The sequence below is a fragment of the Parasteatoda tepidariorum genome, chromosome 10 (assembly GCF_043381705.1).
Source record: "Parasteatoda tepidariorum isolate YZ-2023 chromosome 10, CAS_Ptep_4.0, whole genome shotgun sequence".
Lineage (NCBI taxonomy): Eukaryota > Metazoa > Arthropoda > Arachnida > Araneae > Theridiidae > Parasteatoda > Parasteatoda tepidariorum.
Genome location: NC_092213.1, coordinates 9930597 through 9958326, shown reverse-complemented (window position 1 = coordinate 9958326; position 27730 = coordinate 9930597). Strand labels below are relative to the sequence as shown.

Genomic DNA, 27730 nt, shown 5'->3' with positions numbered 1-27730 from the left:
TATACAGGTCATCCAAAATCACTTACAGTAAGGAAACTTTAAACATTTTATTATCTTTACAGATTTTTACAATATTATTTACTTGCTAATTTAACAATTTTATAAAATTTGTAGGTTTTTAACTTTTCTTTCTTTTAGAGGTATTTGATGAATACAACCAACTAGATGTATGTAGTATTGAAAACGGGGTACAATGCAATATAATATCGTGCTAACTTGATACAATCTAAATGAGTTAGAAAGCTTCGCGATTCTAAAGTTAAATTAATACATCTTGAAGTTAATTTACACCACATTCTTGATCATTTAGAAAGACAACGGAGTTCAATTTTATTCTTTATTATGCTCCTTATAACTAAAATTGTATAAATAAAATTCACAAGGTCACATTTTCTACCTTCGTCGCCCTGGCAACGATGTGACAGACACCAATGCTACTCTTTTTATTTACATAGCATCTCTGGAGGTACAGGATCATCCATCTGATCTGTCACCAGTAGCCAATTGTGCAGATCTTGTGTGATGTTAATTAGTAAAACGACCAACCATGTACAGTGCGCCAATAAAAAACTAACCATCCAGAACAACTTTTGATATAATGTTCGGATCTTCACATTCTAGGACTCATTCTTAACACTAGATTGCCCAAGGAAATCATTTTAACTGCTTTTTCATTTGCAGAAAATGTACAAATAATAATGCATAATTTCTTTTCCAAGTGAAGTACATTTTGTTGTTGTTAATATTTACTAATACTTTGTTGTTTAAATATAAATAATATAAAAAATATTGAAAACTGACAAATTTCTTTACAGTTTAGTTATTTTTTCACAATGCAGTCATTTTGACTGCTCTTGGGAAATATAGGTATTTACTAAGTTTCAGTCTTTCTAAGTGTTAATGATTCAAGGGGGTGACCACAAATATACTAATTAGCTAGTGCACACGATATTTTAAATTATGAAATTAGACATAAAAATCTCTTTCTCTGAATAAACATACCTTTTTTTCAACCGATGTTGATTTCTGACTCCCAAATTATAGGGGGTAACCGCAATGTCGAAAATATGGTCAACATAGTTTACTTAGGGGAGTGAGTGGTCTAAAGTTTGAACCCCTTAAATGCTTATTTTACTTTTTGCGTATTTTGCCATATCACGAGAACTTTTTTAGTGCAATTTAGAAAAAATTCACACAATTATATAATTTGTTTATCCAAAGATAATTCATGCAAAAAATACATATCAGTAAATATTAAAATTTCTTTATTGTTTTATTAAACAAGAGTGGAAAATGTTTAAATTGTAAGGTATACAATTTTAGGTATGGTAAGGTAAATTGTAAAGTAATTTTTACATCGTACTTTAAAATGACCTAAAAATTTGTATACCTAACAATTCAAAAAAATTTTGACTTTTATTTAATAAAATGATAAAAAATAATAAATATTTACCGAAATTAAATTTATAATTACGTGATAAATATTAACCAAAACAAATGAATTTTATAATTGAATCGCGTAACCTTAAAACGGTTATTCTATATGCAATCTAGTTCAAAATTTTATACATTTTAAACTTAATCGTGAAACCAGCTGTTTTTGAGACTATACAGCTAATGTTAATTAGCTATTTTTTTCAATAGTTAGTAAAGCTAATTTATAATATCGTCGTTTGAAACAATTAAGGAATATCTATGAGAAAGTATGAAGCATAATAAACGCCAAAAAATTGTTTAATCTACGAATATTCAAAAATCAATTTATGGTGTTTTTATAAAGAATTCCATTAACTTATTTTTATTTTCTTCAACTTTTAAAACTTTTTCTAAATTTTCAGCAAAAAGAAAAAATAAAGGGGTTTTTTCGTGAGGAATTCGTTTATTTTAATGGAATAAAGGTGCCAGTATTGACTGTATCTGTACAGTTCTGTACACCTTGTAAAGATTTGCACAATTTATTGGTAGTACACAATTTAATAGTAGTGAACTTGACTCATCGCGTAAAATACAATACCTGAAACATAAGAAAAGGCATTTGCACGTAGTTTGACATAAAGTTTTATTATTAAATTAAAATGTTATCCGTAAATAAAAATATTGTAAAATAAGTAATTTCAGCCAAAATGACATCACAATTTCGTTGTTTTCTGAAAGTCATCTAACCGAGTTCAGCCTGACGTTCCTAAAGTTTCTGCAAATGGGTACCTACAAGCGATGTCATGCTTAGGTAAATCGTGGCGTTCGTTTATGCCACGATTCAGCAACCAATTAGGTTGTCACAATAAGCACCAAATGTCACACACGCGTGACATTGCCTACAAGTATAAAATTGATTCTTCGTGAAAAAAATCAAGACTAAAAGCTCTACAAAAACTAAAGGACTATGTCATTCGCAACCTCGTGATTAGACACTACCATGTGATTTTAGCAGCATTCTTCTCCTCGAGTGTCATGTACTCAATTATACACAGTCCAGTCACATTAATGTGACCACCTGTCAAAAGCCAGAATAATCACCTTTGGCTGAGCGGACCGCTACGAGACGTGCAAGAAGAAAGTCAATTAGGTTTCTGAAAGTGTTCACTGGGATGTTGAGCCATGCCGACTCCAGTGCCGTGGCCAGCTGCGCTAGATCACGCGGTTGAGGATCCATGGCACGAACAACCCGATCAAGGTGATTCCACAGATTCTCGATTGGGTTTAAATCCGGTGAGTTTGCCGGCCAGGGGAGTACGGTAAATTCAACCTGGTGTTCTTCGAACCACGCACATGCACTGCGAGCTGTATGACACCTCGCATTGTCCTGGCGGTAGATGCCATCATTCTGAGGAAAAATCATCTGCATGTAGGGGTGGACATGGTCCGCATGGGCAGATACGTACTTGTACTGATCCATCGTGCCTTCCACAATGATGAGTGCACCCAGTGAATGCCAGGAAAACATTCGCCAAACCATAACGCTCCCTCTTCCAGCCTGCAGCTTTCCGGCAATTGTTGCAGGGTGTTGCTTTCAGACGTTTCACGCCGTATACGCCAACGGCCATCTGTCCCATGGAGCATAAAATGTGATTCATCGGAAAAAGCCACCTGTTGCCACTCTGTGGACGTCCAGTAGCGGTACTGGCGTTCAAATTCCAGCCTTCGTCACCGATGAACAGCAGTCAGCATGGGTGCATTAACCAGGCGTATGCTGCGGAGGCCCATGCGCAGCAGCGTTCGCTGAACAGTTGTTGAGGATACACTCTTGGTAGACCCTTGGTTAATCTGGACGGTCAGTTGCTCAACAGTTGCACGTCTATTCGTCTGAACGCATCTCCGTAGCCTTCATTCGCCTCTGCCATCTTTGGCCCGTGGTGCACCACATGTGCCATGCCGCTTGTTTTGTATAGTGCCATTTTGCCATGCACGGTATACTCTTACCACGGCGGTGCGCGAACAGTTCACAAAATCAGTCGTTTCCGAAATGCTTCCACCCTCGGCCCGAAAGTCAATAATCATGCCCTTTTGGACGTCGGATAAATCGCTACATTTCTGCATTGCGCCAACGACTGAAATGCTTTTCGATGCCCTAGGACATCCAATATATACTGTAATGTGCTGCCACCTACACTCTGCGATTGGTTATTTCACTTTGACGTCGAAAGTAGGTGGTGGTCACATTAATGTGACTGGACTGTGTAGAATCTAAGTAAGATTGACGCTAATAATTCGCGATCACGACGAACTATAGGGGATGTTGTTGTATGAGACTAATACCCGCGATTTCTATATGAACAGTCATTCATTTACTCTAGAGACGTCTTTAATGTAGCGTTTAGCATGTCAAGGTTCCTTCTTTATCGTGGCTAATTAAATTTAAAAAAGAAAAATGTGTAATATGCTATCTTATGCAAACGAAAACAAAATGGTATCTCTTTTATTTTAGAGAAGGAACATCCAAAACACATCGGAAAAATATTTGCACATAAACAGAAAAAAATATGTATATTCTTATAAGAGTTAAAACCTAATGCCCGAGAAATAGTTTTACTAAATTTAATGATATAACATGAAAGGCCTATTTAAACTTTACATTCCATAGTTTTAAGAATCATATTACATCAAAAATTAAAATGAACAAAAAGTATTCATAAACCTCATAATTTTATAAAATTCAATTTCGTAAAAAAATTTTTTTGACTACAATTTTATCAAAAAATTTTAAGTTTCAATAAAAATCATTGTTTAGAAACTAAAAAACGTAAAATAAAGAATGCTTACGATACAAAGCAAAAAAGAAAAAAACAATTCTAAAAATTCCATACATTAAAATAAACAACTTTCATGTTTTTTCTTTTCTGATTCATAATCGGACGCAGAAAACCATTCTATACAAGACTATCATCAAATAAGAAAGAAACGACTTAAAAGTAAAATTTTTTATTTTATAAAAGTTAACACTTACCTGTTTTATAAATCAGAAGAATTCCAAAATGCTTTATTTGTTCTTCGATTTTTGTTACCATTTTTTAGTGCTACAAAAATGCGTCGTTGGGATTTGCCAAAAATAGAACAAGTTGCAGTTTTATTTTTTCAGGAGCGAAATATTTTGCCCATTGTCCACCGAAATCCGATAAACTACTTTGATTTTAAATAAAGTGTTTCATTTAATGATTTATCACAAAAATTTTAGGTGTAGATTGGCGGCACTTAAAAACCGCCAAATCTGTAGCTGCTGTTGCATTAATACATAAGTACCGAATTTTTATTCATACTTTTCTGAATCATATTACTTGAAACATTAGAATATGCAAAAAGTATACATAAACACATAATGTTATACCATTTATGTTTTCGAAAAAAGTATTTTGACAACAATTTTTATCAAAAAATTATAAACTATAAAACGGAAAATAAAGTATTAGGATAAAAAAAACGATTTTAAGAATTCTTTACATTGAAATAAAAACTTTCATATAGTTTCTATTCTTATTATTCTTATAGTTCTTAATCAGCTCTTAGTAAGATGCAAAAAACCATTCTGTAGAGAATTACCATCAAATAAGAAAAAAAAATTTACAAGCTAATTTTTTATTATAGAAATCATAACACTTGCCTTCTTTATAAATCAGCAGAGTTCCAAATGAAATGTTCTTCGTTTGAAAGTTTTATTTTCAAATAATATGTACATAGATTATCCCNTGCTTAGGTAAATCGTGGCGATCGTTTATGCCGCGATTCAGCAGCCAATCAGGTTCTCTAAAGTGGTACCAAATGTCACACATGCGTGACATTGCTTACAGGTATAAAATTGATTCAGCGGGGAAAAAAATCAAGGCTAAAAGCTCTATCAAAGCAAAAGGACTATGCCACTCGCAAGCTCATGATTGGACACTACAATGTGATTTTAGCAGCATTCTTCTCCTCGAGTGTCAAGTACTCAATTATAGAATCTAAGTAAGATTGACGCTAATAATTGAAAATTCATGAAACAAATTAAATAAACCGAAATAATTTTACTGGAAATTTCGTTTTCCATAAAAATCTATTTTCTCCGAATTTTTAGTATACCTGGATTTTCAAATTAACATTTTTAAGAGTGAAAAAAGAACTGCAACTGAAAAAACGAGTTAAACCGTAGAAAGTCAAGTGCTTACCCAAACAAGAGAGCTAATCAAACATGCAAGAGGATGGCCACCGAACATGGACTTACAGTGATTAAACACACCATTCGCGTGTACGAGTCCCGGTAAAAATATAATGCACTAACATTTGTAGAAATCACTTTATCATAGGCACCATGCAAGTGGATCCATGCCCGGAACCGGTCATGAAACAAATAAAATTTTTGCCGTGTATCCTGTACTGGATTGGGGAAAATTTTTTATTTCCACCTAGTACCCAGCATTACTTAAGGTTGCTAATTTACAATCCAGCAACTTTTAACGACTCGCTCCCTTTTTTGGAGGTTTTCCACTAGGCAGCAGTTAGATCCAATTATAATGCAAGTTTTTATTTCTTTAAAAATTTGTTACCTTAACTGTAAAAAGAAGTCACGAATCAAGTTATTTACGAAAATGCCATGCAGAAGAGCGAGTTGTTAAAAGTCACCGGATTGGAAAATCGCAGCCCGTTGCACTTTGAGAATGTAACAGTTCTTTTTCAATTCCAACAGGGTATAATGCAAGAGCTCTTGAAGTATTCCTCTTACAATGTAATCTTAATAGACTGGTCACGTGAAGCAAGCGGTACTCCAGCTCAAGCAGCAGCCAACGCCAGATTGGTCGGAGCGTATACAGCTAAACTTCTTCATTTAATAATGGTTTGGTATAACTTGAATATTATCCATATTTTTTTACTGTCTTTATTTCAACGAATTCAATTCACAAACACCTGGAAAAGTTTGAGAAATAAACAAAGTCATATATTTAAATTTAATTAAATTATTTTTGATACCATTGAATTTTCCGAGTAGTAGCTGGTTATAAACACTTTTCTCTGTATATTGCCTTATTATTGATACGGGACACTCATTTACAATCAAGTGGATTTTGACAACTTGTCTTCTCTTTTTTCTCTTGCCTGCATGTCTACAGTTCTTCAAAAAGAATCAGACCATTGCGGAAAATCTTTTGATCTTATAATCGTATCTTCACGCTAGAGGACTCAATCTTCATAGCTCGTGCCGGTGACTTCAAATAGGCTTATTTATTAGTGCAGACAATATTTCAAGTTATGAATTTAGGCACAAAAATGTACTTTTTCTGAATAAATAGACCTTGTTTTCAATGAATTCGGATTTCTGAACCCCAAAATATAGGGGGTAGCTGTATTTTGGAAATATCGTCCCTATAATTTGATCAGGAGAGCAATCCAAAGTTCGGATTGTTTAATGTCATTTTTATTTTTTATGTATTCCGCTGTATCTTAAGAAATTCAGCGAATTGAAAAACCTTTGCTCACATTAATAAAATTCGTTTATCCAAAGACAATTTCATGCAAAATTTTATACAGTAATACACAAAATTTTTCAACTCTTTTTAAATAAAATGATAAAAATAAATAAATATTTAACAAAATAAATAATAATTTTATAATTAAAATTTTATAATTATAATTTTATAATTATAATTTTATAATTATAATTTTATAATTATAATTATAATTTTATTAATTGACAATTATTTTATTAATTAATAATAATTTAATAATTATTTAATAAATATTAAACAAAAATGAATTTTATAATTGTATGCAAAAAGGTTTCAATTTCTCGAGAAATAGCGACATACCAAAAAAGTAAAATTAACGTTAATTAGTCCGATTTTTGGATCTCACTCCTGGCCAAGCTATGGAGACTATACTTCCCAGATTGCGGCTACCCCCTATAATTTGGACTAGGAAATCCGAATCTGTTAAAAAAAAAAGTTATGCTTATTGAGAGAAAATACGTTTTTATGCTAGATTACATAATTTAAAATAGTGTCTGCATTAGTTAGAACCATTAAGATTGAGTCCTATAACGTGAAGGCACCATCATTAGATCAAAAGTTAATAAAAAAATATAAATAACAAAAATAAATAATATAATTTTGCAAAAATAAATAACGATTTAAAAGAAAATTTTGAGGAAATCAAAAATTTAAATTAATCTTAATTTTCATTAAAAAATGTGTAAGGAAAAAATTTTGTTTTCAATTTAGGAAGCATTAAATTTTAATTTATTAAACTCTGAAATGCAGGAAAATGACACAAAAATCATTGAAATAGGGAATGAAAATATCTAATTGAAATACCTAACTTTCATTAGTTTGGAAAAAAATCTAGTTAGTTTAGTTGGGTACTGGGAAATTTTGAAATGGGATATCTAGTTACTTAAGTTTGGAAAAAAAGTTAACTAGAATTTGTAAAATTTTTAAATTTAAAAAAAATATGTCAAAAACATCGAAAAAATAATTTTTTTGAGGGAAAGTTTTAAAAACTTTCAAAAGAAAGTAACGCTAAATTTTGACATTTACGTTAAAAATATTTGTTTCTAAAAAAATTTTCGGAAAAACAAGTAAAAGTACTGAATTTAGAACGTACCAAAGTGCAAATAAAAGTGCGTTTCTTTTACTTTTAATTTCGTTACAAATAGCGTAAGAAATATACTGATATATATGGTTGTAAGCGCAGAATAATTAATTTATCTTATTAATAAGACGTTTATCAAAGATTAAAAGAGATAATGTGTAAATCATTGTTTCTTGTTTCTATACTTATGAAGCTGATGTTTTTTAATATTGGTTTGGATGGCATATTTTTCATACTGAATTAAAAGTAAAAACCCATAATTGAGGTGTCAAAATTAATATAAATCTTTATTTTGATTCCATGAATACACATTTCATCGGGATAAAAAGAGCTGAGCTCTAATCATGATAGATATTCATTTTCTAAAGATAATTAATTTTTAAAAGTAAGAACCAAGTTAATTCACGATCGCTTATTTTGTTTTAAACGCCAGTTTGATAGAATTGTTTTTATCTAAATAAAAAAACATTAAAATCAGTGAATATTTTTGAGCATTTTTCCTGAGTATCAATAAAAAACAACTTTATTAAAATAATACATCATAAGTTTTTCATATTTTAACTTTGTTCCATCATATCATATTTGTTCATCTCTTTAATTTTTCACATATGCACAAAACCTTAACCTAACAGTCTGAATCAAAGCATTTATAAAATTATAATTCGCTGAATGGCATTATTTTAAATTTTAAATTAGCCCTAAATAAACAATCTTAACATAAAGAAATCAAACGGTATTATAAACTATGTCTGATTCCAAAAGAGAAGAAAAATCACTTAAGCACTACAGAGTTGTGGAACCCATGTTTAGCTAAAGAATGCAAAAACTCTATAATAAATTGATCTTTCTGAAACTAAATAAATGTTAAAATAACACATTCTTAAACTTAACACATTATTAACAACCGCTGACGAATTAACTCGTCTTTTCATGACGAAACGTTGTTGACCTATAACGACTTAACTCGACATTGCACTTGCATTATCTATTTCAGCTTATGAAATCGAGGACGATATAGTAAGATGTTAAAACTTCGCTCGTCGCTTAGAATGTTTCACTTTACTTTCATATTTTCATATTCAGTTACTAAAATAGCCGGTGACATGGTATAGTTTATGTGTAAAAATACCAGTCAACTCTCTTCTATTCAACTTCAACGTTAAGTTCATCTCTTCTATTTGTATAGAATCAAACTGGATTGGAACCAGAAAACATCCATCTGATTGGTCACAGCTTTGGAGGTCAGCTGGTCAGTTACATTGGAGAGAGAGTTAGAAATTTGGGCAGAATCACAGGTATGGAAATTAAATCTGCGTCAGATAAGATGCTTTGTTTCACAATCAGATAGATTCATTTTAAGAAAGTACTTCAAATTGACAAAAAATTAATAAAGAATTGATACACCTTAAAATTATCAGAGTTAAGCATTCGCTACCTCGCCAAATGCAATAAAATCGTAAATTTGGTGAATAAAATTGTGTTCGGGTGAATATACAGGCGAATGATTTTTTCCACTCGAAAGAAATTAAAATTACGTCAAAATAAATTTTTCTAAACGAATCAGTATTTTTTATTCGATTACACTGTAAATAAGCCGTATAACCAATTAGAACTGGGTCCAAATAAAATATAAACCTAAAACAATTTTCCCCAAAATAGTTTTCTAGGGGGAAAATATTAATTATAAAGATTTGCGTTTAGCGAAGACCTTTGAAAATTGGCGAATACTTTAATTATGTAGCTAATTTACTAGTTAATAATTTGGAATCCTTAGGGCGGGTTCTGATTAGAAAACAGTGAGATGAAGACCATGATGGATTCCGAGGTGGAAAGAATGTTACTAGTTGAGCCGTGATCTCTTAGGGCAGTGGTGCACAAACTTTTTTCGACTGCGACCCCTTTAGTAGAAAGAAAAGTTTTGGCGACCCCTAGAGATAAATGTTCACAAATAAGATGTATATTTCGCGCATTTATTTCGTTTTATCGAATAAAAACATCATCATATTTGACTCATATTAATTTTATTTATAATTTTAAGAAAATACTTTTTGTATAACACAAAAATCAGTAAATTGCCCTTTAATGAGATGTATGTGGCTGCAAGTTTCTAATTATCTCATCGATGTTTGGATGTATGTTGCTAATTGCAATTCGCATATCATCTTCAGGGTTTAAACGCGAGCGGTATTTAGTTTTTATTGAAACTAGTTTGCTAAATCCAGTTTCACATAAATACGTTGATGCAAATTGTATTAACACTCTGATGGCATTCTTGCATAAAACGGGATATTGTTTTTCCACGGATAGCCAAAATTTTTGGCAAGGCTGAGTCTTAAATTGATTTCGAAGAGTATAATCACTAATTAGATCTATCAATTGCTCTTTCTCACTAATTTGAAGCGTTGAACTGCATATGTCAAAGGAAAATGGATCACGAATCCAACCAAGATCGTTTTCAGGAAAATCCTCGAATCTTCTCGAAAAATTTTTCTTTAACTTTTCAATGTGATTGGAAATGATGTTTTTAAATGTAAATATATCTATATTATTTTCCTTGATAAAATCGTTAAAGCAAGGGAACATGTTGGTGTTGTTTTTATTCAGTTCAGTTTGCCAGAGACTAAACTTATTCTTAAAAGCTTGAATTTTACTGGCTGTAGTTATGATAGTTGAATTCTCACTCTGCAAGCTCAAATTTAAGTCGTTAAGTTTTTCGAAAATATCAACTAAATAGCTCAGCTTCCCTAGCCAAACTTCATTGATATAATAACTTGCCAATCTATGTTTCTTTTCGATTTAGAACATGTACACTTCATTTCTCAAATCAAATATCCGTCGTAGTATTTTCCCACGTGAAAGCCATCTGACTTCGGTGTGTAACAGTAATTTCTCATACGTTGAGCCCATCTCATTGCAAAGTATTGAAAAGAGACGGCTGTTGTGGCTGTTGCATTTAATGTAGTTAATTGAACTAACAGCGTCTTGTAATACGTTGTGCAACTCTTCATCCATATCTTTTGCAACAAGAGCTTGCCGATGAATCATACAGTGATTAAATACCATATGAGGCGCCACCTTCTGAATTAAGCCTCTGAGCCCTTTATTCGAACCTGTTAATGGTGCAGCACCATAAGAAAGGGTAGACAGCATGAAATTGCAATTAAACAGGGAGTGACGGCGCTTCACTCCTTATATGTACACTGTATGGTATGCAGCATGCAGGGATAATGCATTTCATAACAATTTGGCGACCCCCAAAAAAGTTCAGGCGATCCCTAATTTGCGCACCACTGTCTTAGGGGATAGAGCATTCGCCTTCCAATGAGGTGACTGGGTTCGAATCGCAGCAATGGCGGGACGATGCAAAGTCAGCATTCAGCTTTCACCGACCACAGTACTGACGTAAAATATCCGCAGTGGTAGACCTATTATGGGTTGAGTTAACCTTGTTGTCAGGCTAGATATGATTTTCGTGCTTTTCTTCCCCATGTAAAGCAAATGCAGACTTGTTTACTTAAAAAAGACCTGGAAGAAGACAAACACCTACCAATACTTGATTTAGTATTTCCCTTGTGTTCTGAATTGGGTTCAAAATTAAAAGGCAAGGGGGTTAATCATTAGTAATCGTAATCCCAAAAAATTGGGTCGTCTGTTCAACGGTGGTTGCAAAATAAAATAAAATAAAATAAAATAAAATAAAATAAAATAAAATAAAATAAAACCATTACTGGTTAGAGTGCCTAAATAGAAAATAAAATAGAAATTCAAAGTTTGAAAATCTGATTTTTTGTCCATTTCCATTGTTTTTCTGTGGACAAGACGTGCACACCTAGCAATAAACCAATTGTCACCACTGCTTCAATGAAAGCACTCTTGTTTTATTATCTAGGCGTTAACATTTAGGAAAATATTTTGGAGAAAATACTATATCCTATGATAGTGCGTGCGTCGAAAAATTGCATCGAAAATATACGTCGAAATATTACAGAGCAAGTGTTAATATGAAATCTTTTATAATCGTTTTTGAACAGCCGACCCAATTTATGGGTTTGTGACTACTAATCTTCAATTCTGTAGCCTTGTAATTTTGAACCAAAACAAGAAGCCAAGGAAACTCCTGGATCAAGTATTAGGGGAAATTTACCTTCGTGGAGGACTTTTTGATGGAACTAACCCGCATTTGCGTTACATGGAAAGGAAAACAACGAAAACTTTCCACGGTGAGCCTGACAGCAATAGGACTTTAACCCCATGATCCATCATTCACTGGATATATTTTACGCCAGCACTGTGGTCGGTGGGAGCCGGGTGCGGAATACGTAATGACCAGCCATTCCTGGGATTCGAACCCGGTCACCTCATTGAAAGACGAGCGCTTAATCCCCTAATCCATCACGATTCCGTGTGAAATCTTTTGACATCGTAAGGAATTTCTTCAAAAATTCCATATTTTCTAATCGAGCTTTAATAAGATCGTAGATAGAACTGAAAATAACTACTCGTCACGTGGCGAGTCAGCAGAAGAATATAGGCGACCTTAATTTAATGAACAACCAGTGAATTTTTCCAATCCTTTATTTTTCGATATTTTTTAATTACTCATTGAATTTTCTAACTTGGTGAAGACAATTCAATATGTTTAGCTAAATTTTGTCACATATTCGTTTTGTTTATATAATTGAATTTTCTTTTTATAGCCATAGATTATTTCTACCAGAAATTTTTTTTAAGAAATATGATTTAATTCAAGTACAGAAAAGGAAAAATTGGCTATTAAATAGAAAGACCCGATCGGTATTGGTAACCAGCAGGACCGGAGGAAAAAATGGCTTAAGTCATTAGGCATGAGGAAAATTCATTAGGCTTGAAAAAAAAGTGACTGAGTTATTAGAGTGTACCGGCCACTGGTTTGTAACTGAAAATTTACATTTTCAGGTCTATTCGTAGATCCTAATAAAACTATAAAAGCTTCTGCCTTTTTATTGAATATTTTGCATTTATGTAATTTAATAAGGTTTGATGAGATCTGTGTACTTATTAACTTGATAATTTCGTGCATGTTTGAAAACAAAAATTGGTAAATTCTTACATTTTAAAATTTGTTAATTTTTTCCATTTCGATTAAGTTTGATAGGTTGCTACCCTTTATTAAAAAAATTTACGCTTACACTTTCATAAAATTTAGTAACTTACACAAAATTTTATGACTTGTTTTTATCTATTTTGTAGCCTTGGATCCACCAGGTCCATACTTTGACAATGCACCCAAAGAAGTTCGTTTAGATAGGAGTGATGCTATCTTTGTTGATGTTTTACAGGCGACTGCTGGAAAAACCTATTTTGAGGGTAAGTACCATACACCCAGGACTAAATTCGCACGTCACAAGTAATCCGGAAGTACAAATTAAACAGCAGATGTTATTCGCCAAACGAGATTTGATTTGTCCTGAAAGATTAGATTTTCACTCTTTGCTTGAGCCTCAATTTTGTTCCGAGTAGAGTGCCACACAAGGGTCGGAATCAGCTACCCCAAAACTAAATACCCGTATATTTTGTATTTTCTAAAATAACTGATAAAAAGACTGCAAGACGTCTAAGAGGAAAGTTCGTTTAGGTATCGCAAGGCTGGCTGTGTTTACAGGAGAAAAATTTTTTAAGCAGCACCAATTTTGATTTTTAAATAAAATTGGTATTGATGTTTAGAATCTCCTCATCCTTCCTAGTTATATGATATAACTTCGAAAACGTTATTTTTTCTCACTTATGTATTTGCTGTATGATTAATAATGTGCATACTTCGCTTACATAATTTTTTATTATGATTCTAAAAATATATATTACGAACGATTATCTTTTGTACTACAAAAATTAAGCTGCAACACGTGTTCTGCGTCTAATTTTTTTAAAAAATTGAGCATTGAAAAGTGAACGAAAATTTCGGTAACTAAACAATTCTTTATTGAATGAAACATAGAAGTTCATAATCAGAATGACTTCAACGCAAAATGATTCGCCTAACAAAATGGCACTATTGAAGCGCAAACGTAGAACAATTCGAATTAATATTACTCGCTTCATTAGCCAACTAAAAGACACTTTAAATTCTACATCGATTGCGGATATTGAATTCACTTGTAGTCGTCTTGACGAAGTATACTTAATGACACGGAAATAGTGGATAATGATATACACATGCTACTTTCGGATGCGGAATACTAAATTGATGTAGTGCAATGACAAAAGTATACGACAATGTGCAATGACAAAAGTATTTCAATTTGTAAGAACAGTGCTGATCACCCAGGTACTACATCTACTCACAAGATCGATATTGCAACACCGAACACTGCGCATTTGCAAACTGCAAGAGTTTTTATAATAGGCCCGACTGGTGCTACAAGATTGACCCGTTGTCTTCTGGAGGGAGGTAGCCTGTCTAGATAAATTCATACTGATCTTGCTGATAGTTTAAAATTAACAGTTATTTCTACAAAACCATTAGAAGTGCAAGGATTTGAATCTACAGCGAATGTTTCCTATATGAGACAAAAATTAAAGCTTAAACTATCGAGCATTCGGAATCAGTCTTCAGTTAATATTGAAGCATTTGAAGGCTTAATGAATACGTGTCACATCCACCTGCTCCATCTGATGTTTCACGGTTCGCATTCCTGAAAAGAATGAAACTGGCTGACCCTTACGATTACTTATAAAATCTACCTATACAAGTTTTGATTGGTGCTGATTTCTACAGGCAAGTATTAAACCATGAAGCTCCAGTTATGCTGTCAGAATCCCTTGCATTGGTTTCGTCACATTTGGGATGGATTCTAAGTGGACCTCGATCATGCACAACAGTTTCCAATGTAGCTACTGTAAACTACCTCAACACATTCACTCAACAAGAACCTATCACTGAAAATGTATTTGCCTTCTGGGATTTGGAAACAATTGAAATCACCACTTCCCAGGATAGAGAAATGTCTAAACATGATTCGACTGTTTTGAAGAACTTTCGTGACTCCTTTAAATTAGTTGATAATCGTAGGGTCGTGTCATTATCTTGGAAAGCTATGGTGTCAACATTAACAACAAACAAAACTACTGCTGAGAGCAGATTTCAGTCACTTAAAAAAAGACTCACATCAAATGAATCTTTGAAGACACAGTACGAAAAATTGTAGAATTAAATTGAACAAGGACATATTGAAGTTGCCCATCTGCAGATGAAACTGAAAACACCGTGTACTATCTGCCACATCATGCAGTGAAAAAGAAGCAGCACGATGATATAAAGTGGAGAATCGTCTCTGACGCCTCATCACATTATTCAGGCATGCCATCATTAAACGACTCTATAGAAGTTGGTCGCAATCTTCTACCTGAGACTGTTGGTTGTGTTCTACGTTTTCGACTGCATGAATTTGCCCTAACCTGTGATGGTAAACAAGCTTTCCTACAATTGGTTTTGCATCCAAAGGACAGAGATGCAACGAGATTCTTCTGGTACAAAAAAAAGAAAGGGTCTTCAAAAACAGCTACATTCACAGATGAAGTAACCATATACAGATTCACTCGATTACCATTCGGACTGCCTTGCTGCCTATTTCTGTTGTGTGCTACTACACGAGAACTAACCACTAATCATATAAATGACTTCCCTACTTCTGCAGCACTCTTAGATAAATATTTACCGATGAATGGTTTTTTGGTTAGTCTAGAAACTGAATCACATATAATGGTATTACAAAAGGAAATCAAAGATTCGATGACACTCATAAAACCACCGATGGAAAAATGGGCTACTAACTCTAAGAAGCTTCAACACTTGCTAGAAACTAACAAAGGCAATTCCAAGACCGAAACTACAGTTTTAGGCATTACATGGAACACGAAAACTGATACTTTGAGCAACACTTTCAAGACTTCTCTCTGTGCTCCTCTAGATAAGCCACTTACTAAGAGGTGGTTATTCCGCTCTGCTGCAAGCGTATACGATCCCTTAGGACTGTTGACACCATTCACAATAATTGGAAGGAATCTCTTTCAAGATACTGGGATTATCGGAATCAATTGGGATGAAATCTTGCCGACAATCTTGGCTACTATTTGGCATACAGTTAAAAACCAGCTTGATGCTATCTGCGTTAAGGAAATTCCTCGTTACATAGGAATTTCATCGCTTGATTCCTTTAATATTCATATTTTCTGCGATGCATCTGAGCGAGCTTATGGTGTGGTTTTGCGCATAGTTACTTCTCATAATTATCAATTAAGTATCCATTTAGTATGCAGCCGCAATAGACTTGCACCTGTAAAGAAAGTTTGTCTTCCACGCTCAGATCTTTTATCAGCTGTGATTGGTACCAGACTGCTGAAATATTTTTGCAATGAAACTGGATTGTCGCCATCTACTGCCACATTATGGAGAGACTCTGAATTCACCCTTGGTTGGATTAGGGGTAATCCCAACAGATGGAAAACATTGATGGGCAACAGGGTAACAGAAATCATTTCAGACGCTGTCCCTTTACAGTGGCGGCATTGCCCGGGACAAGACAATCCAGCGGACAAACTATCAAGAGGAGTTCAACCATCTGCACTGAAAGATCTCAACTTCTGGTGGAACGAACCCACTTGTCTGACCGAACCCACAGAAAGCTGGCCAGATTCTAAAAATGGTTACTCTCATAATTTGGAGTTGAATTTGGAAAGAAAAATAAAGAAATTCCAGCATTTAATGTTACTACTTTTAAACCCATCATAGACACAAAGAACTACAGCTCCTGCTTCTGACTGTTACGTGTTACTGCATGGATTCTATGCTTTATCTCGAACTGTAGATATCAAGGCAAAACAGTCCGAGAACTTGACACAGAAGTATACGATGTTGGAAATTACTGGATACAAGTGGTTCAGAAAGAGCCATTTCCGTTAGGATACGAAGCTTTATCAACATCCAAGTCACTGCCGAAAAATTCAAAGATTACAAAGTTCAACCCACTATTTGACAATAAATTAATACTTATTGGTGGTAGATTACAGTTTTCGAGTTTATCAGAGTCCCAAAAACCTCCAATTTTTGTGGATCTCATCCTTTCACAAGTCTGCTGATACGTCAAACACATATCAAAATGCACCACCTTGGCGTCAGAACAGTGCCTTCGGAACTACGTTCAAATTTTTGGATTCTACAAGGCCGTCAGGCCATCAAACCAGTGATTTACAAATGCGTACCATGCAAGATATCATGAGCAATGCGCTGCACTCAAATTGAATCTCCTCTACTAGCTGATAGAATTAATCCAATTACACCATTTTTTACAGCAGGAATAGATTTTGCCGGCCCTGTACATGTTCGCAATTTGAATCCTTCAGATACAGCTTACATTGTGCTGTTTACCTGTGCAACGACCAAAGCCTTACATCTCGAACTTGTGTCAGATCTTTCGACAGATAAGTTTCTGTTAGCATAGCAGTGATTTGTGGGTCGTATAGGACTACCACATACCATCTATAGTGACAATGCTGCCACTTTCCGCACTGTAAATAAGGAGCTAATACTTCTACGGAACACTCTTACATCTACTAAAGTGCAGCAGTCTTACGCTCATAACGGAGTAATTTGGAAGTTCATCGTACCCACAGCAGCTTGGTGTTTAGGTTGATGGGAGCGACTAATCAGATTTTATTTTATTTTATAACCTTCATTGAACAGCCGACTCAATTTCATGGGTTTACGACTACTAATGCTCAACTCCGTAGCCTTGTAATTTTGAACCAATCCAGAAGACAAGGAAACTCTTGGATCAGTATCCCCAGAGGAATTGATTTGTTATTGGAACATGGAGGACTCTGAGACTCGACAGATTTAACATGCATCAGTCACCATTTGCTACACGGGGAGTCTTCGGCAGACGAGGATCGAACCCACGACCTCTTGGACATGGACCCAGCGCCCTACCGACCAGGCTGTCCCAACCTGCCTAATCGGATTAGTGAAAAATTGTTTTCGTAAATCTCTTGGTCGGGCACTATTGGATAAAGAAAATCTACCAACTGTACTAGTAGGGATAGAAGCCGCCCTCAACAGCAGACCCCTTGTATATAAAGAAGGAGATGAAAACAAAACGGAGGCCTTGACACCGGCACATTTCCTAACGGGTAGAAAACTAACATCTATACCCACAAATATGTATAACCATCCAAGACTTACGAAACTCTACAAACAACAACAAGACGTAATGGATATATTTTGGAAAAGATGGTGCAAGGAATATCTACTGCAACTTCGCTCTTATCACCGAGTTCGCAATATTTATAACTCCTTCAACATCCATGAATGAGATCTTGCGCTACTTCAAGATGACGTCAGACCCAGACACATGTGGAAGAAAGCCCGAATTACCAATCTAGTTAAGGAGTGTGATGGGGAAATTCGAACATGCGTGTTAAGAGTGCATGGAAAGACTATAACTCGACCTATACAGCTGGTCATCCCGCTTGAGGTTGACCTGGGTGGGGAGGATGTTGCGACGACAGTGGACAGTTAGTATAAATATCGTACAGTCTTAAGAAATAAGTTGTCCGGAATGTGGCTTTTAGAAAGAAATGTATTACCAAATTCCGCCGCTTAATTGCAATGTATTGGGTAACGTTGACTTTCCGTGATTCCAATTGTAATTCGAGACACAGAAAGGGAGAAAAAGAAATAAACACGGAGTAACACTTGTTACAGACCGTAATCGTGGAGAAGAACTCGATGCAGCGATTTGTCAGCCAAGGTATTACGAACCGTTCTCTATTGATTTCAGATCTGGAGGTCTAAAGGACCCATTAATCACGTATTCCCCGATAGAGAATAGTTAAGACAACCTTGTTAGACTAGTTTCTGCTTAATTCCTTTTCCACGGTTTTATATGAAATGGAAAAAAAAGTATTCAAACATAAAAAAACTTTGGTAAAAAGGTATGTAAATAAAAAATATATGCAGCATATGTCGCTTATCCACTTCACAGCACATTTGATTTAAAAAAAGTGTTCATATTTCGGTAATTTCAGGAATTTAGGCTAAACCGTAAAAACCATCCTGCCGTGATCAGAGTCTCCTTGCCTCAGCGATAAACGCGCTTTTGCAACTATTATCTAGAAAGCGCTAGAGGATGCATCTTCAAGTCAAAGGAAAAAGTAACTGGACGTGTATACTAAACCTTAAAATTCCTAATGAATGATTTAATCATACAAGAATCGATTAAAGGGGATCCCGTCATCAAATGGCTTTACACAATGTCTAGCTTGTATAGATAGTTTTCTTTATCGATGACCGGAATTTTTTCCATTAATTGATACAAAAACAAATATAATTTCTCAAGTTTCATTACATAGTTGTTGGATATCCAGGTACAGTTCGTTTACCAGGAGTCGGCACTTAGCTACAACTCCTCGGACGAAGCGTTCATTTTGTCGCGGGAGAAAGAGGAGAAAATTGTCCACGCATGAAATGGAGACAACCGTTAATGCGCATCAAACGCAAACAGTGAATTTTTTTTCAGTCACTTACTTCTCTTTATCGTCTGCTAATATACCTTTCGTTACTCCAACTAATTAAATATATTGCAGCAAAATGTCTCAAAAAGGACAAACTATTCACTCAAAAGAGAGAATTATCATCAAATTTATGAGAAGAAATGTTAAAAAGATGCACATAAAGATTTGGAAATAAATATTTTTGTCATACGATTCCCAAATAGCAACCTTGCTCATGATTGTTCACATCCTTCTCCCAAATATAGCAAAATAGTATCTCCTGATACCACGTCATGAAAGCGGAGTCATGTGCCAACTCCCGGTGAACGAACTATACTTATAACAGTCACTATTGATCCCGGTAGCCGATTTCAAAGTGATTTACTCAATTCTTTACCAAAACTGAACTGTTCTAAAAATGTTGTCTGCTTTTCCTATCTATCACGTGGTGCGAAACTATTTTATTATATATTAATTTCTCTTTTGAAGGCATTGGCACAAATGATATTATTGGGCATGCTATCTTCTCCATCAACGGTGGACATCGTCAACCAGGCTGCCCCTACACACCTACCAAACGTCGTAAGTTTTCATTTCAATACTTATAGGTTAATCAATTTCATCCTTTATGGAATTTGCATGATAAGTAGTGTGTGAGTCGTGGCGAATCAGAGGGCAGAATGTTCGCCTCCCAATGAGGTTAACCGGATTCAAATCCCAGCTATGTCTCTTAGTTACGAATTCAGCAGCCAACTCGCACGGACTACAATGCTGACGTGAAATATCCTCAATGCTATCCAGACCATGGGTTAGAGTCCCCTTGGCGTCAGGCTAACTGTGGGAAGTTTTAAAGGTTTTCCTCTCCATGTAACGCAAATGGGGTTTAGTTCCCTCAAAAAAGTCCTCCAGGAAGGCTAGTTTCTCCCAATGCTTGATCGAAGAGTTATCTTTGTCTTCTTTATTGGGTTCAAAATTTAAAAACCACAAAGTTTATTGGTAGTCGTAAACTCAGAATTGGATTGGCTGTTCAACTACTGTTATAATTATTGGTTGATGCATACATTGATTTTGCTTATTGTTTGCGAACATAAGACACTTGACATTTTCCTATGACAACCATTTCAATATTTTCTAGAGAATGTACTCCTCAACTTTGTACATTGCTTCAAACTTTAGGAAAGAATATTTTCCCTTCAATGCATATAAATTATCTTATCTCTTTAAAGAATCTTTTTTAACCATAAACTAAACTAATGTCAAAAGTGTTTATTCCAATACAGTGAAAAATTAATTTATTTTTTAATTTATTGTAACATGAAAGCTGAAGAAAGTGGAGAATGAATTTCTTCATTTGAAAAGTATATTTCAGCAAAAGTATTTAATGTAAAATTTGAAAGGAAAAGTTATATAAAACATGTTTGTGTTATTATGTTATATAAAAATACGTTATTTTGAAGTTTATTGGTTATCTTATTTGACAGTTAGAATGAAAAACTGCATTCTAAACATCTTTTTTTATTTCTTATATAAAGTCACAAGTCAAAAAGATATGAATGCAAGAAAAACATGGCATCACTTTAGCTTAATCAGAAATTTGTACTTATTCTATGCAATTATTTTATTTATTTGTTTATTTATTTTGATATTTTTATCGCCTATCACAGTGACGCAAAAGTATCTTTGTATCTTAAACAGGTAACAATTTTTTCTTCCAAATTGATAATAAATGTGAATTAAACGTTTCTAAGAAAATAGAAAAATGTCGTTACGAATGTCTAAATTATAAGCTGTTGCAAGTAAAGAAATACCCATTATCTTCATGGAGAGGACCTGTTTGTATTCAAATGCACACCAAATATATGCCAAGCTCCCAGTGCGAACGTATATCAACATCTTCAACTCTAATTTAAAGAAACCAATGAAAGAATAAAAAATATTGCTTTTTGCAGACGATTTTCTTCAACAGTGAAACAAAATTAATAATTCTTTATTTCACATTTTTACTTTATTCGCACTATTGGGGGATGTTAGCATGAGACACGCTAAGTAACTACAGATTTATTGCTTCTTAAAAAATGAGATGGGTGTGCCTGGTGTTTTCGCTATATTGGGTTCAAAATTGGTCAATTTTAATCTTAAATCCCCTCAAAACTCCACATTTAATTTATTTTTGTACTTTGTATTTACGTGACTGAAACCGGCTTCAACCATATGGGAACTTGGAAATACGATCGTAAATGGCTGAGCTATTTCGTAAAGTTTTACATATTTTTGCATTATCTTTAAATTTGTCCAAAATATGCTTATTGCTAAATTTTTAAAAAGCGTCTTTGCTTCAAGATCCGATAATAATTCAGCAAGCTCATCTTGCAGGTTGATGTCCACGTTTTCAATTTGAGCAGAAAATGGCATAATAGTCCAAAGTCACAATAAAGTTTTAATAATGACACTGCAAATATTCAACACTGTTCACAGTTTGCAAAGATTGCTGAAACTGCGTATGACATTTGCGTTTGAAACGTCAATGCTCGTCACACGTTACATTTGGACAAGCGCACATATGCATATGACTCATAAGCCAGAAGTACAGAGTTCGGGCCACTGCGCGCTGGTACGTAAATACTTGCCTCACCCGAATAAATGTACGTTTATTAATTTATTTCTATAAAGAAACTGATATTAAGTCAATTATAAAAAAATTCAAAAAATTTACATACTTAATTAGGTATGCGTGATTTGCGTATTAAGAACTGTTTTTTCTTCGATCCCGAATCGACCATTCCGATTCGGATCGACCCCCGGCTGAGATCGACCCCCGCTTTTGTGAAATAGACCCCTGGGGTCTATTTAGACCACTTTGGCGACCACTGGTCTAACGTGTTAACGAAATAAAACAGAGCTATATGCAGTCGTTCATGATTACTTAAATCCTACACGCAATGGTCTTTTCTTAACTTACAACGGCGTATAGAACGAGTATAGAATAAGTATAGTCCACCTTTAACCGTCGCCCTCTGCGCTCAAAATGACAAATGTGTTTCAAATGGAAATGTCGCCAAATTTTCAAGTCTAGTATTCCAGTATGACTACGAAACAATAACCTTTTCTTTATAATTCTACAATATATACCGTAAAAAATAACACGAATTAAAATTTGGTCTGACGTGTTTAACTTTCAAAATTTTTTATGCTGTTTTTGAAAGTATAGTTGTATAATTTGATAAAAAAATAAAACGGAACTATACGCAATCTCGGATGATTAAGTCCACCTTTAACCGTCGCCCTCTACGCTCAAAATGAAAAATGTGTTTCAAATGGAAATGTCGCCAAATTTTCAAGTCTAGTATTCCAGTATGACTACGAAACAATAACCTTTTCTTCATAATTCTACAATATATACCGTAAAAAATAACACGAATTAAAATTTTGTCTGACGTGTTTAACTTTCAAAATTTTTTATGCTGTTTTTGAAAGTATAGTTGTATAATTTGATAAGAAAAATAAAACGGAACTATATGCCGTATCGGATGATTACTTAAATCCTATACCGCAATGATCTTTTCTCAACTTACAACGAAGTCATCATGACTGTGACTGTGTTCCATGTCTTAAACGGAAAGGGGGCAGAATTTGTTGAGGTTCTTTCAACTTCCAATGGATGGGTGGCCTAATGTAAACAATAACAAGCGTCCTTTAACCGGAAGAAATTTAGAAAATTTCCGGTGTATCCCTCCGCTTATGTTATGACTACGAGGCGATGTGTGAACAAGCCTAATATTCTATGCAGTTTTGTTGCTGTAATTTGGTTTCAAATCTAAACATAATTGTACCATTCATAAGAGCTTTCAGAAATGTATTGATTTTCAGAGGTCGTAAGGCCAGAAACAATTTTGGAAAGTTAGTATCTCATTGTGAATAATTCTTAAGGTTTGCCATGTTTTGTATTTTATCCCTTATTTGGCTACATTTGAATAAAATGTCGCCAAAAATATCTTTAAAAATATCTTTTTAAGTTAGCCTAATTAGAAAATATTCTAATGATTATAATATTAATATGATAATGCTGAAGTTTAAAGGCTGAAAGAAAGAACTCGGTACATGTGAAATACTGCAAAAGATATGATGGCGCGTTTTTTCAATCTGCGGCATAAAAATATATCGGAAGCAGTAACCCGGAAGTCTTGCTAGAGCAATTTAACCACTAGCACCACCACCCTTAGCTTTACACGATCACCCATCCATAGCAGTTTTAGGCAGAAGAATTTCTGCTGGCGTAAATTAAATTGTGTAAATCCTCATCTCAACGATCTGGTAATTGCATATCAATACAGAATAATTTCCCAAAGTGCTTTTCAACACTTATTTTAAAATCTGAAGAAAACTTTTTTTTGCAAAAGCACGACATAAAAATCAGATTTAGAGGGACTGAATTTCCCAAGTATATGAAAACAAACTCGAAACGTCGAAAAATAAATAGTCACGTCAATGCTATGACGTCAGATGAAGATATCACGACTCGCTGTTTTTTTTTTTTTTTTTTTTTTTTTTTTTTTTTTTTTTTTTTGGCGAATAAAAGAGTTTTTTTTTGTTATTTATTTATAGCACGAAGCTTTGCTGCTCTTCGGCCCGGCCCTTTATGCAGCCACGAGCGAGTTCTAGACTATTTTAAGTCTTCCATCAAAACTTGTAACTACACTTCATACGCATGTTTCTCCTACGAAGCATATAAGAATGGTCAATGCAAGGACACTCCATACAAGAACAGGATGGGACTCCACGCTGTCAAACCACCCTATCAGCTCAATTATTTCTTGGACACCACCGGTACAGCTCCCTACTGTGAAGCCAAAGACAGTGAACCCTCACTTCTGCACCAGTTCTTACATGCACCTTTTTCATTTATACTACGATTTTTATAGGTCTCCCGGTAAAGCTCCCTACTGTGAAGCCGAATAATTTATGTATTCCTCTTATTGTTATGTAGTTATGAATCCTCATTAAATTATGAATTACATTACATTTATTTCTGTAGTATTCTTCATTAATTTATAAGGCCAGCAGTCCCACCACTGAATTTAAACAATATTTTGAATATCGTATATTTTTTGTAAGTTTGCAAGCCATCTAGTTATTATTATTTTTTTTTTTTTGTTGCGAAATTCAGAAATGGTGAACCATGAATTTTGGAAATTAAAAAAATAAAGGTTTCATGCAGTTTTTTAAGCCAAAATATTCTATTACACATTTTAGGTAATAGTGGAGAGAATTAGTATGTGGTGTATAATCAAGAACTCGTGAGTTAAATCGTTTTCGATTTCTGACTCAGAAGAAACTCCGGAATCTTCTTCTACACTACATGGTGTAGAGTAGTCATCACCAACCACCCTGTTTTTTCCAGTAGCACTGAAACTTATAGTTACAGTAAAATATCATAAACATAAGAACCAGTAAAGCAATTTTTGCGGGACAATACAAAATATGAATCAGTAATTTTGGTTGCAGACACTAATTTTTTAAACAAAATCAGACACACGCGTAGTACAGAAAGAATATTAACACGAATTCCTACAAGAATTAAGAGAACAAGAGTGGATAGAAATTATCGAAATTATATTTATTTAGTACAATTTAAAGAAACTTAAGATATTATAAATATGTGTTATAGATATAAATAAAGTCATAGTTGCGCTAGATAACAATTATAGTTATCAATTAAGATATGAATATCCTTTTCGATGGTTGATTGAATATAAACAGTAACATGCTTCCTAAAACAGGAAGAAATTTACAAAACTTCCGGTGTATCCCTCCGCTTGTGTTATGCTAACGAGCAGATGTGTGAGCAGGCTTAATATTCTAAGAAGTTTTAGTACTGTGATTTGTGTTTAAAATTACGCTTAATTTTTCCATTCATAAGATTTTTTTATAATTTTTAAATTCCGAATGGTCCTAAAAAATTTAACAAAATTAATATCACAGCATAAATAAAGTGTAAGGCTAGCCAAGATTTGATTGTTATCCCTTACTAGGCTTGTTTTGTGTAAAATAGCATAGTTTGTTATTTTTTGGGGTAACATCATAGGAAGCATGCGGAATCTTCCGTATTCATTTGTTGTTTGTTTTGTTGAAAGTTAAATTGAAAGAGCGTGACCAGAAAGCATGTAACCTTGCGGCAATCTTGCAACAGAGTTTTCTTTTTATTGTCATGCAAATGTTTTCTCTAAAAACCATTTTTCAATAAAGCAAAAATATTTCAGTTTCAAACCTTTCATCCTGAAAGGGTTAAAAAAAAATTTTAAATCCTTTTTTTAAAAAGTATTGTCACTTACGTAAAGTAGTAGCTTAGGTCCATAATGACGTTTTAGTTGACGTCACACTATCGATGATAGTATCAAATTGCATTGTCCATTTAAAATTCTTGACAAGGTGGATTTTAGCTAAGCATACAAGACATTGTGAAAAGAAACCTTATAATTATCTAGATTTACGATTATTTTCAAATTAAGACTAGCTTAATTCAAGGACTTTTTTAACTCTTGAAATCCCTAAGACAACCTCGATTTAAGGCTTTTTATATTGAAGGTTGCTTTCCACCATTTTGGATTAGGGTAAAGTGCGTAGATTGTCAAAGATCTCGTTTTAGGATTAGAAGGTTTACACGCAAATCGCATATAAAACCTTTTAAGGTTTACATTAAAAGGTTTTTGCTNATTCCAACTGGTCCTAAAAAATTTAACAAAACTAATATCACAGCATAAATAAAGTGTGAGGCTAGACAAGATTTGATTGTTATCCCTAACTTGGCTATATTTGTGTAAAATAGCATAGTTTGTTATTTTTTGGGGTAACATCATAGGAAGGATGCGGAATCTTCCGTATTCATTTGTTGTTTGTTCAGTTGAAATTTAAATTGAAAGAGCGTGTCCAGAAAGCATGTAACCTTACTGCAATCTTGTGTCAGAATTTTCTTTTTATTGTCATGCAAATGTTTTCTCTAAAAACCATTTTTCAACAAAGCAAAAATATTGCAGTTTCATACCTTTCATCCTGAAAGGGTTAAAAAAAATTTTTAAATCCTTTTTTAAAAAGTATTGTCATTTACGTAAAGTAGTAGTGTAGGTCAATAACGACGATTTAGTTGACGTCACACTATCGATGATAGTATCAAATTGCATTGTCCATTTAAATTTCTTGAAAGGTGGATTTTAGCTAAGCATACAAGACATTGTGAAAAGAAACCTTATAATTATCTAGATTTACGATTATTTTCAAATTAAGACTAGCTTAATTCAAGGACTTTTTTAACTCTTGAAATCCCTAAGACAACCTCGATTTAAGGCTTTTTATATTGAAGGTTGCTTTCCACCATTTTGGATTAGGGTAAAGTGCGTAGATTGTCAAAGATCTCGTTTTAGGATTAGAAGGTTTACACGCAAATCGCATATAAAACCTTTTAAGGTTTACATTAAAAGGTTTTTGCTGAGTGAAAAAAAACTAAGTTTGTGATCTGGGTGTTATATTGAAACCACTACTGTTATAGCAATACTGGATGGTGCGTTTTTTAAAGCTTAGGCGTGAAAATCAGTCGGAAGTAGTAACTCGGAACTCTTACGACTAATTTTAGCCCGTAGCGCCTACTGCACTTAGCTTTACACGGACTAATTTTTCATTAGAAGGGCCGGGATAGCCTGGTAGGTAGGGCACTGAACTCGTGTCCAAGAGGTCGTGGGTTTGATCCCCGCCGGTTAAAGACTCCCCGTGTAGTAAATGGTGACTGATGAACGCTAAATCTGCCTAGTCACAAAGTCCACCATGTTCCCATAACAAATCATATATCTGGGGGTACTGAACCATGAGTTTCCTTGTCTTCTGGATTGGTTCACAATTTGTCACAAAGTCCACCATGTTCCCATAACAAATCACATATATCTGGGGGTACTGAACCAGGAGTTTCCTTGTCTTCTGAATTGGTTCACAATTAGAAGGTTACGGAGTTGAACAATAGTAGTCGTAAACCAAAATTGGGTCGACTGTTCAACGACAGTTATAAAAAATTAAAAAAACATTTATTAAGCAACTAAAAACATAATAAATCAAAACTAACACAACCATCTAGAAACAAAGCATAATTAAATACAAATTATATATATAT

The 27730-nt window shown here is 34.0% G+C and overlaps 1 protein-coding gene across 2 annotated transcripts in view; it reads left to right on the top strand.

Annotated features, from left to right (window-relative positions):
* Positions 1-24601, top strand: part of LOC107437756 (pancreatic lipase-related protein 2-like) — a 34846-nt gene extending 10245 nt beyond the window's left edge. For both annotated transcript variants that reach the window (XM_043047797.2, XM_043047796.2), the window contains exons 3-7: positions 6155-6301; positions 9239-9347; positions 13282-13398; positions 20068-20160; positions 24181-24601. In XM_043047797.2, the coding sequence (XP_042903731.1) occupies positions 6155-6301; positions 9239-9347; positions 13282-13398; positions 20068-20160; positions 24181-24497 (783 nt within the window). In that variant the 3' untranslated portion in view covers positions 24498-24601. The remainder of the gene's footprint in view (positions 1-6154; positions 6302-9238; positions 9348-13281; positions 13399-20067; positions 20161-24180) is intronic.
* Positions 24602-27730: the final 3129 nt, after the last annotated feature.